The sequence below is a fragment of the Phascolarctos cinereus genome, unplaced genomic scaffold (genome assembly GCF_003287225.1).
Source record: "Phascolarctos cinereus isolate Bilbo 61053 unplaced genomic scaffold, phaCin_HiC Scaffold_726;HRSCAF=1367, whole genome shotgun sequence".
Classification (NCBI taxonomy): domain Eukaryota; kingdom Metazoa; phylum Chordata; class Mammalia; order Diprotodontia; family Phascolarctidae; genus Phascolarctos; species Phascolarctos cinereus.
Window position 1 is genome coordinate 12600915 of NW_027556098.1, and position 12281 is coordinate 12613195.

The following is a 12281-nucleotide window of genomic DNA, read 5'->3' on the forward strand; positions in this document are numbered from 1 at the left end:
GCTAGCTTCTTTGTAGAGGCGGGACACTATGGGTGTGGAAGACTGAATATACCGTCATACATTTTTGATATTTTGGTTAGTTTTGCTGAACTTTTATTCCCTTCTCTTTTAAAGTCTTTTTTATTTTAAAATAAAATCATTCGTGATAGCTCCCTGGGAAGCAGAAGATGGAGGGTTCCTTTGGAAAATGCAGGCATTGTAAAAACAAAAGATATAATTAACATTTCTTTTTAAAAAGAAAAAAAATGTGGGCTTGGGATTGGGAGAAAAGCAGGAGTTGGAGATAGAGATATTGGAATCATCTAAACTGCCATGACACTGATAGTCATTGGAATTAATGAGATTTCCAAGGGGCAGAGTGCATAGGGAGAAGAGATGAGGGCTAAGGACAGAATCTCAGGTAATGCTAACCCTCCAGCAGTGAGAAAAGGCTGAATCACTGATTTTTCTCCTTGTCTCCAAGTCCTCCTTCAACTCCTTGTCCCTGCTAGCACCATAACAGGTTATAAACCTGTTCAAGCCAGTTAACACTGTTTTGTTTTTGTTTTGGTCTATTTTGTCTCTAGCACAGCTCACACATGGTGTACAGCACATAATTAATGACTGTTGCATAAATGGATGAAAACAGCAAGAGAGATAAGAGGAAAACCAAGATACTGCAAACTCACAGAAGCTTAGGGAAGAAAAATGAATTTCGAAAGGAGTAGGTAGTCAAACATTGAGGCACTGTGAGACCTTCAAGGACATGTCCCCTGAATCCCCCAAAAATAACTAAAATAATTGGAATATAGTGCTAACATTGAGTATATTTTATTATTTTCTAATTTCCTGAAAATCACAGAGACGCAGCATGACATCTGGACAGAAAGCTGACTTTGAGGCCAAGAAAGCTTGAGTTCAAGTCTCTGACACTTCCTGGGCTGTGTGACTCCAAGCAATTTACTCAGTTTTGAGACAATTATTATTATTATTATTATTATTATTTTGCAATTGGGGTTAAGTGACTTGCCCAGGGTCACACAGCTAGTGTCAAGTGTTTGGTCTGAGGCTGCATTTGAACTCAGGTTCTCCTGACTTCAGGGCCTGCGCTCTATCCACTGTGCCACCTAGCTGCCCCCGAGACAATTCTTATGATGATAATTTGCAGATGACCTGTACTGGAAGAGGGAATTAATTTCCTTACCCCGGAGTTCTTTAAATTAATGAAAACACAGGTTCAGTCCCTATCCCTCATCCCTATCCTTGAGGTAGAATGGTTCTTTGAAATACATAACCTGATCTCCAAATAAGGCAGGAATCCATCTAGTCTATGCCCTAAATATTTCAATGACAGGCAGCTCACTAATTCAATAGACAGGCCATACTAATTTTGGACAACTCCAATTGTTCTTTATACTAACCCCAAAGTTATCCCTGTTAATTTCCCATTTTTCTTAGGTCTGTCACCTGTAGAAACAACAAAAAAAGGGAAGGTCGTTCTTCTTTTCTACAAATATCTGAAGCCACCAGGTCCTTTTTGAAGTCTTTCTTTCTCTAAGCTAAACACCCGCAGGTTGTTAGATTGCTTATTCTATGACATTTTCCAGACCATTAGTTAATTTCTTTATATTTTATTTTTTGGGGGTGAGAGCTTATTTTTTTTTCCGGTGACATGAAATTTAATTTTTTAAAAGTATTTTATTTTTTCCAATTATATGTAAAAACAATTTTTAACATTCATTTGAAAAATTTTTTGAGTTCCACAAATTTTCCCCCTTCCTCCCTGCCCTTCCCTAATAAAGAATTTTAAATGTTTGCAATCATGTAAAACAAGCTAAACTCTTTAGCTTCCTCTGCAGATTTTCCAGTTTTTCTTTTTCTCAAGAATGAATCTATGATTTTATCAGTGTAGAGACCCGTCAGTGGAAACTCCTTCCACCACCACCAGTACAGACAGGCAACTTGTGTTTAATTTATATTTTTAGAGGATTGCAAAGGGCAGTGAGAGGATTAGCTGGTATGTGTCAGATGCAACACTTGAACCCACTGTCTTCTTGACCCTAAGGCTGGCCCTCTATCACCAAGTTTTATCTCTCAGTTTCTCAACATCCCTCTTGAAATATTAGAACTCAGCACAACCAGGTCAGTCAATAAACACTTATTAAGCACCATGCTAAACGCTAAGGATACAAAAAGAGGTAAAAGACAGTCCCTGCCTCAAGGTGCTTATGGTTCAATGGAAACTATACTTCCATTGATGAAGCCTAAGACTTTACCTGTTTTTTGGTAATTTATGTAATGATAATAACAAATAACAATAATAGCTGGCATTTATATAGCATCTCCTATGTGCCAGGCACTGTGCTAAGCTCTTCACAAATATCTTATTTGATTCTCACAACCTAGGGAGTAGGTGCTATTATTATCCCTATTTTACAGCTAAGGAAACTGAGACAAATAGAGGTTAAATGACTTGTCTGAGGTTATACAGCTAATAGGTGTCTGAAGCTGGATTTGAACTCTTGCTTTTCCTGACTCAAAGCCCAGCACCGTATCCATTGTGCCACCCAGCAGCCTGCCTATGTTATAGAAAATATAGATGACGACTTTCAAAACAAGAAAATCTGATTAACCAGAACAGTTCATTCCTTGGTTATGTCAGAGAGTAGAAACTGTTTTTTTGTTCAGTTGTTTTCAGTGGTGCCTGACTCTTTGTGACCCCATCTGGCGTTTTCTTGGCAAAGATACTGGAGTGGTTTGCTATTTCCTTCTCCAGGTCATTTTACAGATGAGGAAACTGAGGCAAACAGGGTTAAGTGACTTGCACAGGGTCACACAGCTAGGAAGTGTCTGAGGTCAGATTTGAACTCAGAAGATGAGTCTTCCTGACTCCAGGCCTGGAACTTTATCCACTGTGCCACCTAGAAAATGTGTTGACTGTTAATACAAACACCAGGAGAAAATTTGCAGAAAAACCTTGCTCAAATTTGGGGAGCTACTTAAAACCATTCAAATCTACTATGATTATTAATTTTGGTTTGAGATATACAAAGAATCAACCTCCCACCCAAGCAGAACTCACTCTGTTGCTGCTATATTTCACAGTCATCATTAAAGCCAGGATTTGTCACATTTTCTAATGGTTTAATCTCATTTTTTCTTCCTATGCCTTTAGCAGATTCTCTTGGAGGTCTTATGAGAAGACTCAGAGAAGAAAGGATTTCAATTCTTGGGGAAAATACCCATATTGATCAAATCAGGTATTCATTAAAGTATAGTTCTAGATGTTAACCCTTCAAAGTGCTTCCATACTTACTGTTTTTTGAATAGTTCTAAAAGGGTTGGCCAGGCCAGACAGGGCTAAAATTAGACTGTAAACTCCTTGAAGACAGGGAATATCTTTCTTTTTTCGTATTTGTACCTCCAGCCCTTAGTACAGTGCCTGGCACGTAGTGGATGCCTAATAAATGTTTATTGACTGTCTGCTGGCAAATACACAGATTTCAGAACAAATTGAAACAAAAGGCACCAATCCACAAAATAAGTTCATATAATATATAACACAGAACAATCCAGATGTGAGTCAATTTATCTAGATGCCACATTCAGTGTAAACTTAGCTCATTCCCCCTTTGACCTCTAATAAACAGAGGTTCATAAAAAAATTAGCTACTTCCCCATTTCTGCCACTTTGTATCCTGAAAGCTTTTAGTGATTTTTCTAACAGAGACAATTGGCTACATTCCTGGCTGTCACTTTCTTGGCAATGAAAAATGCTAACTGGAGAAATTGCTGTTCCACTAGCAAATAGCATTAGACTGCGTTTAGAGTTTGTTTTTAGTTTTACCTTGCTAACATGATGTTGGAGGTTGGATTGCTGGTGCCTGGTCCTGTTGGACTCCATTTGATGGTATATATCTCTTTGCTGTGGGCCTGAAGATCATGGACACATGTATCTTGCTTCATACTCCAAATCTGGGTAATGCAAGTAGAAAATAAAAATAAAATAAATAAAAATCTCCGGAACCTTTTCTCTCTGTCTCCCCTTCCCCCTCTTCTCTCTGTTTCTTTCCTCCTTTTCTTTTTAGGGGGGAGACCCTGAGGGGGTATGCTGTGGATTGCTAATCGCTTTAACTGGCAATCCCATAATTAGATTCTCATTTCCTTCTATACCCTGTAAAGTTTATCCAACTGTGAAGCAATCTAGGTTTTTGAGCTGGAGCAAATTATAAAGATAACCCAATCTAACTCTTTAATTTTACAGATAAGGTTTGCAAAGAAGTTACCTGCCCATCTAATAAGCATTCTGCTCTCTCATCAGACTCATCTGGGCTTACTGCTATACAGAACGGGTATATGATGTGGCACCATATTTCTAGCCTTTGGGGATCTGAAGAATGATTAAAAATTAGATAGTATTCTAAAAGCAACAAAAGGTATTTGAGGCACTAAGTTCTAAAAAGTAAGCATTTTTTGAACAGGAACTCAGAGACAAGATGAGTAAAACCTAAATATTTGAAAACCTAGTGATTATAAGCCTAGGGAAAAATGTCCTGTGTTAAATGAAAATTGGGAGCCAGTGGATAAATAGTTAGTCAAATTTTATAGCCCCTTTTTAAATGAAGACCACAGGTGGAGGGCCAGAACTCTCTACTCTACTTGGACTTTTTTTCTCAAAGTGATTACTCTATGTCAGTTTATTTTCCCACCTCCACCACAGAAATTTAATAGTAAAATTGCAAAAAACCCAAACCAGTCTTGTTAATGAGATATATAAATTACAGGGGAAAAAGTATGAATAAAGACACCTTTTAAATGACATAAAAGCACTTGCGTCCCACTGGAATGCATGAGTATATTTTTTAAGTGTACAGTTCATTCTCTGGATTAATCTCTTTTACCTTTAACGTCATGTCATCAGAGCAGGATGCTAACAGCATTCCAGAAGGATCCCATTTGATTGCATTGACTTCATTCTGAAATACAGAAGGTTATTTTTTCTTTCTTTTTTTAAAGGTAAGTAAAATCAAAATATCTGTCATCCAGCAGAGGGCAACAGTGTTTTGCTTATCATTTAAAAATTAGATCTTTAGTTTATAATAAATTATGCCTTAGATTTTCAAAGAAAACCAAAGCATACAACCCAGCTCCCCCCACCCCAATCCTAGTTTCCTTTTCTCTCCTGAACCACCCCCCCATTCTCTTTCTTTCTTTCCTCTGTCTCTCTCTCTCTCTCTCTCTCTGATACACACTTTATTCATAAACTATCACCTTTACTCATATTTCCTCTTGCAAATATCTAAAATCATAACTGGAAAGGAAAGGGCAAGGAAAATATTTACTAGCAAAGTGAAATGAATTTAATTATCATAAAGTTGAACTCTCATTTTAAAAAAATCACATTGCTTTGGGGGAGGGATGGGAAAAAAGATTGGGAAAACAGAATTCTAGGGCCTTAGAACCAGTGTCACTTACACCAGTGGCTGTGCATGGCCTCAAAAAAGACATTATTTTTAAAGGAGTTAGGGAGGAAGAGGAATGACTAGATGGAGAGTACCAGAGAGTCAGAAGATTTAGTCCTTGATCTGTAGGAGTTAAAATTTGTTACAGGACCAGCACAAACCCTAACCACAAGAGTATGGAACACAAACATGAACAGTTGTACAGAGATTTATACATATGTGCCAAGTATTCAGCAGATAGAAAGAGTAAAGCAGATTACTGTAGCGACTGGACCATCATGGAGGGGGGGAGAAGCCCTTTAAGAAAAATTAAATTAGAATTTGTTTCGATTAACAAAAAATTATTTTTTCTTCCTTCTATCTTTTCCTCTGCTCCTCTCATTGGTGGAAAAAAATAAAAACAAAGCCCTTGTAACAAATATGCATAGTTTAGCAAAATAAATTCCTGAATTGGGCATAACAACAGCCCTTTTCATGGTTCTGATTGCTAATGTGCCAGATGGAAGCTGAGGCAGATCTTTGCAGGGTGTTACCATTTATTCGTCTGTATCCCAACCCCCACCCAACAATCCATTAGGAATATTGCTGAATAGGGCAGAGGAACAGTGGAAGACCTATTTCCCTAGGCCTTTTTCCTTGGAATCACCCAGAGGAAGTTGGAGAAATATGCTGAACTTTGTTGAACACATACTTTGTTTGGTCTCATGGTTTCAAAATGTTCAGAAGGAATAAGGATGAGGCCCCATCAAGAATAAAAGGGGGAAGAGTGATCCAGAGTGAGGGGGCCAATGAGGAAGTGATAATTAGAGGTAATTCAAAGTGATGTGGCAAAGAGAAAGATAGAAGATGTAGAAACTGGGACCTTGAGATGGCAGGAGAGACCAGCTCATGTGGTTAGGTATCTAGGAACTGACCATGTGTGCGCAAGGAAGAGGTGAACTGTGTTTTAAAAAGCTGCTAAGTATAAGTCAGAAGCTTGGTAAAGGACCTAGCACAGCTTGGGGGTAGAAGATAGATAAGCAGATACTGAAAGAAATGGGTGCACAACAACTAAGTCAGCAACCAAAGTACTTTATTTGTATTTTGTCGTCTGTTTCCTATTGGATATTTGGAGCTTTGTAAGTAAAAAGCAGAAATTAACTTATTAAAAACTTTTTTTTGGCAAGGCAACTGGGGTTAAGTGACTTGCCCAGAGTTACATAGCTAGCGAGTGTTATGTGTCTGAGGCCACATTTGAACTCAGGTCGTCCTGACTCCAGGGCCGGTGCTCTATCCACTGTGTCACTTAGCTGCCCCCTAAAAAAGACTTTTTAAAGTAGTGGGTCAGTATATAGAGTTGTGCTTTGCCATCTAATGTCTGAATTTTATCTAACCACTGTGCTTGTACCACCCTCCCCACGTAGATGGAGAGATGGATCAACAGTATACATTATGTGCTTAATGTACTTACTATGTGCTGGGCACTGTGTGAACAGACTTCTTGTTGTTTGGTTGTGTCTGTTTCTTCATGACCCCATTTGGGGTTTTCCTGGCAAAGACACTGGAGTGGTTTGCCATTTCCTTCTCCAGCTCATTTTACAGATGAGGAACTAAGGCAAACAGGGTTAAGTGACTTGCCCAGGGTCACACAGCTGGTGAGTTTTGAACTCATGAACATTTGATTTGGACTCATGAAGAGAAGTCCTTTTGATTTCAAGCTCAGTGCTCTCTATCCACTATGCCACCTAACGACCCTGTGCTAACAAATGGAAGCATGCTAAAGTCTCTGCCCTCAAGCACCTTAAATTCTAAAAGAGTGAAGACCACATATAACAGGAAGTGGAAAGGAGAGGGGTTTACCCTTGGGGAAGTGGTGGGTGTCAAGGAAGTGTGGGCAAGGGAAGGTGAGAGCTAACCTTACTGGAGCTCAGGGTGGGTTCTAGAGGCAGAGTCCAAGGTTCTGCTGGGGGGTGGGGAGAAAGGACAGGGTTGAGTGAGGATGACCAGAGAGCACAGGGAGCATGGTGTGCAGTGGCAGCTTGGTTCTTGCAAAATAAGGCAAAATCTCACATGTAAGAGCCAAGGGTAGTTCCAAGGTTCCAGTGGGAGGGGGGAGGGGGAAGAGGAAGGGGAAGATAAGGATAACGGTCAGAGTACAGGCTAGTTCACTGAACGGTCTATTTTTGCTTCTCTCTGATACCTGGTGTCTGAACTCAATCTAACCACTGTGGCTGTACAACTCTCACCAGGCACAACCTGTTTTTGAAAAGACTTAAAAAGCTTCTATAGGGCTCGCCCTGTACCCTTAACCTCCTTCTTTTAAGTGATGGAAACATCACTGGTTTAAACTAAAAGCTCCCGACTCCCACGACATTCCCACCAAACGTGAATCCACATTCAGTCACTTACTGTGTGTCCTTGGAAGGTTTTGACTGGGCGGTCACAGCCAAGTCGGCATACGTGAATACACATGTCTGTGCTGCAGGATGCAAAAGTAGTGTTGTTCTGCCAATCTACATCCAGGGCAGGGGCTGCAGAGCACGAGCGACAGGGAGGAGCGGAGAGAAGTCACATTAGCCATTGTGGACAGGCACTGTCCCCACCAGCCTTCCCCTCTGAAGCGCAGTGTCTGTTCCCAATGTATTAAATTTGAAGCTATTTATTACACAGGGAAATTTAAAAGAAAGAAGTGAGAACCAGAGCTGCTAAACATATGGGAGATCACAAAATAAATGGAGTGTGCAGAGCGGCTCTCTTTCAAAGAACTGCAAGTCCAGGCAACCAAGTCTGTATCAAGTTTCAAACATTCACTGGGCCAACCCCGCACAATCCCCTAGTGAGTGTATTTTGTTTTTATCTGTCCCACAATTTTCAAGGTGAAGAAGGGTGCACACTACTAACCATGACCAATTCTACCTATTTCATTCCTGGTGCATGCTAAACTACTGTCTTCTTTCCTTTTTCTCTTTCTTTCAGAAGCAGGGGGAAGGATTGGCAAGGTGGATGGCAGCCTCAGCGTATGGGGGAGTTTTAACTGTGGAATGAGTGAGGGAAAAAGAGGGAAAGATAAGACAAAGAAGAAAGACAAAGGAGGAGATTGGCAACTATACATGTCAGACTACTATTCAAATACAACCTTCTTTCTCTTGAATTTTTTTGTTGTTTGGTAATTGTTTTCAGTCATGTCTAACTCTTCATGACCCCATTTGGGTTTTTCTTAGCAAAGATACTGGAGTGGTTTGCCATTTCCTTCTCCAGCTCATTTTACAGATGAGGAAACTAGGGTTAAGTGACTTGCCCAGGGTCACACAGCTAGTAAGTGTCTGAGGCTGGATTTGAACTCAGGAAAATGAGTCTTCCTGACTCCAGCACTCTACAGACTGTACCACCTAGTTGCCCTTCAATTTTTACTGCCCTCACACTCCCACCGCATCCCTATCCTCGTAATGGGTATCCTACAATTCTTTTACTTTAAGGAGATCTCTACGTCATGCTCACTGAAGGCTGCAGGCCTTCTCTGTTCACTTGGTAGTCTTTATTAAACTTAACTACTTAACTTAGAGGACACGAAAGACACAAAACACTACAACTTGGCCCTTGCTGTTAACTAAAGAAAAGAACAGGTATAAGAATTAAATATTTTTCTTGGACCCCATTAAAAGAGGTTTAGTTATCAAGCCACCAATGGTCCATCACCAGAGTACTCCTTCAGTGTGAAGGTACACCCCAAATGGGAGGGACACTACATTTAGAAGACACATACAAGGGGCAACTAGGTGGTGCAGTGGATGGAGCACTGGCCTTCGAGTCAGGAGGACCTGAGTTTAAATCTGACCTCAGACACATATTAGCTGTGTGACCCTGGGCAAGTCATTTAACTTCCACTGCCTCAAAAAAATAAATAAATAAAAACAACTGAATAAAGGTACCTATGTGACCTGGGGGGAAAAACGTGAGGAACCTGTCTTCCATTACATGGAAGAATTATCAATTCAACTGATTGTTATTTTGGAAGCAACAAAAATCTGGCCTTTACAACGACATGTTTAAAGACAGAGAAATTTTAACTAAGGGAAAAGGCAGGATGACACACCTCCAGGAGCTGGCTGTGTATGAAGCCCAGGTCCTGGATAATGTGGTACTCTGAATAAAGAGTGGGGACAATACACAACTTCAAATTCCATTGAAGGCAGGCCCTAATTATTTCAGTTTTCTTATTTTTTTTCCAGTTGTCCTTTAAATGCCATAAGGAATAGACTGTATGCAGGGTTCTTCTCATATTGTGTGACTGAGAAGGACTAGAAATTAGCTAGAAGGGACCACAGAAGCCTTCCAATCCCAACCTTTCATTTTACAGATGAGGAAACTGAGGCCCTGAGAGGGTAAGACTTCCCCAAGGTCACACAGGTGGCAAAGGCAGAGTAAGACCCAGGTCCTCAGACTACGGAGAAAGTACCTTTTTCACTGTTCCTCTGAGAACAAGAATTAACCTTCGCAGCCTGATGAGACACCCAAGATAGGAATTCAGTGGAAGATAATACAACAATACTGATGTAACTCAGAAGTTAAGAAACTCTGGCTTCCTCGCTCAGCACCATAAAGCATAACTTCTAACTTACCAGGGACGAGTGGTAGAAGAGGCTTTGGAGGTAGAAAGAATAACGCAGGTTTCATATTTAGAACTATAAAGAGTCAGTAAAAATCAGTTATTCCTGGCCTCAGGTATAATTCCTATCAGGCTAGGCTGGGATTTCTAATAGGTGCGATCAGGTATGAGTAGAGGGAGGTGGGAGGTGGGGATGGAATGTCATGTGTGAAGGGCAGCAAAGTGTGGATGGACCACAGAGTGTTGCAGGGGTGTAATATTATATAATAACTCTGGAAAGGTAAGTTGGAGTCAGGGTGCAGGGGACAGTTTCATTTTTGTTTTTATATACCCAGTGCCCAGCACAGCGCCTGACACAAAGCTAACACTCAATAAATGCCTGTTGAATTAAATTATTCCATCCTTAGTGCTCTGTCTTCTTCAGTAAGATTTTTGCTAATGATGTCTCAATGATGCATGATGTGCTTTTTTTTTCTAATAGGGTCCAAATAATTATTTCTATCTCATAAGTTAAAGAAATTTGAAACATAAAGAGGTCATCATTACCACTTTGCCCAAGGGATGCACAGCACTGGATGAAGCCCTATGGAAGTCACCTGGGTCTAGTAGCCATGATCTTATTAACAGTCTAGTGCTTTGGTTAATGACTGTTAAGCACCCGGAAGTCAGACAGTGATATACAGCTATACTAAGGAGTAATGAAGTGCTTTGCTTTTATGGGGGAAGTGGGGGAAGACATCACAAGGTTGCTTAGGAACATATACAACCAGAGGCTAACTAATTTACCCAAGGTTCAACAGTGAGTCAGCACCAGAGACAGAAAGATAATTCAGGTTTTCCTGTGTTCTAACAAGAAGATTTCTCTTCCTCATTTCCCCCACTATTCTTTAAATAATGGGCTGAACCCTTCTGCTATGTATCTCCCATACAATGGCAGGGATACTATTAACTTCAATGTACGACTTCATGCCCAAGGGAAAGATACTGTGTGGGCAGAGCTGGCTGAATGTCAGGAAAGGCTTTTTAAAAAATGATATAAATCACAAGAGCAAAAGTTCTTTCTATTTTTTAATACTCCCAGCAGTGTGTTTAACCATGGCACAACTATTCTTGGAGTATTTCCCACGTGTACCCAGAGGAATGAAAGAAATAATCAGTTCTGTCAGAATGCTGATCAGTTAGCCATAGGACAATGCCTACAGATGATTCTCATTTATAACCAAAAAAATTAGTTAAATAATGAATTCCAGGGGCAGGTTCTGTATTTGAGTCACCATATTAATACAGTGGAAAATGTGAAGCTCTGACAGGAAGGTTTAGGGAATGATTACTAGAAACTAAGCATTAAAATCAGTGTTGATGTCCCACAGAATTCCAGGAATAAAAATTCTGTAGTTAGGAGTTGCTTCCTTTTTTCTTTCTTGGCTCTCTGCCGGGGGTGGGTCCCTATCCCACCCACCTCGGATGGCACCAAAGCCATGACCTATGAATCCTACAGGTTCTCGGCCATTTGTTCCTGAAGGTGTGTGGCAGAGACTCAAGGTGGGGAGGTGGGGGAAGACCTAGGTTCAGCACATCCACTTGTGTTTATGCCAGCAGGTACTGCTTGGACTGGAAAATCTCCCTATTCTGCAGGGAGCTGGTCCAATGTAATTTTCAGGGTACAGCTCTTAACACAGCCTCGCTAATAATGACGAGGCATTTAATAAATAGTGCCACAGTTGCTAATAATGATGGAGGGAGTCCCGATTCCTCATATCATCTGGAAAGTGCTTGATGGATGGAATTACAATTTCTCATCCTGTCCAATTAAGTGACTATCCCCCAAAAGGAATCTGTGCACTTATATTTTCATAGCTCCCTAGACTACTGATTAAAACAAATAAGCCATCTGTTAGGACCTGAGGAAATTTCTGATCAACTGCAGGACCATGGAGCATAGCGGACAGAGTGCCAGATTTAGGGTCACTCACTGGCTGCCATATGTAGCATCCATCAATCAACCAACAAGCATTTCTTAAGCATCTGCTCTCTGGCAGACACTGTGCTAGGCACAAGGAATACAAAGATTAAAGTGGAATAATTCTAACTCCCTCCCCTACTCCAGGCCTCAAGGAGATTACAGTCTATAGGAGAAAATAACATGTACTAATATAAACAGATACAAAAATATATGATATATAGAGAGAGTAAATATATTTTAAATGTAAATATCTATTAAATATGTATTATACTGTCTATATAGTGTGTATATA

At 40.2% G+C, this 12281-nt stretch overlaps 1 protein-coding gene and 1 long non-coding RNA gene across 8 annotated transcripts in view; one reads left to right on the top strand and one right to left on the bottom strand.

Annotated features, from left to right (window-relative positions):
- The window catches only part of TBL1X (transducin beta like 1 X-linked), a 371320-nt gene that overhangs the window by 12835 nt on the left and 346204 nt on the right, over positions 1–12281 (bottom strand). For all 7 annotated transcript variants that reach the window (XM_021006254.2, XM_078146115.1, XM_021006255.2 and 4 more), the window contains 3 exons: positions 7830–7951; positions 4881–4955; positions 3827–3954 (listed from right to left, as the gene is read on the bottom strand). In XM_021006254.2, the coding sequence (XP_020861913.1) occupies positions 3827–3954; positions 4881–4955; positions 7830–7951 (325 nt within the window). The remainder of the gene's footprint in view (positions 1–3826; positions 3955–4880; positions 4956–7829; positions 7952–12281) is intronic.
- On the top strand, positions 7949–8571 carry LOC144454341 (uncharacterized). Its single transcript, XR_013482737.1, has 2 exons — positions 7949–8256; positions 8397–8571. It is a non-coding gene; the product is annotated as an uncharacterized LOC144454341 (long non-coding RNA).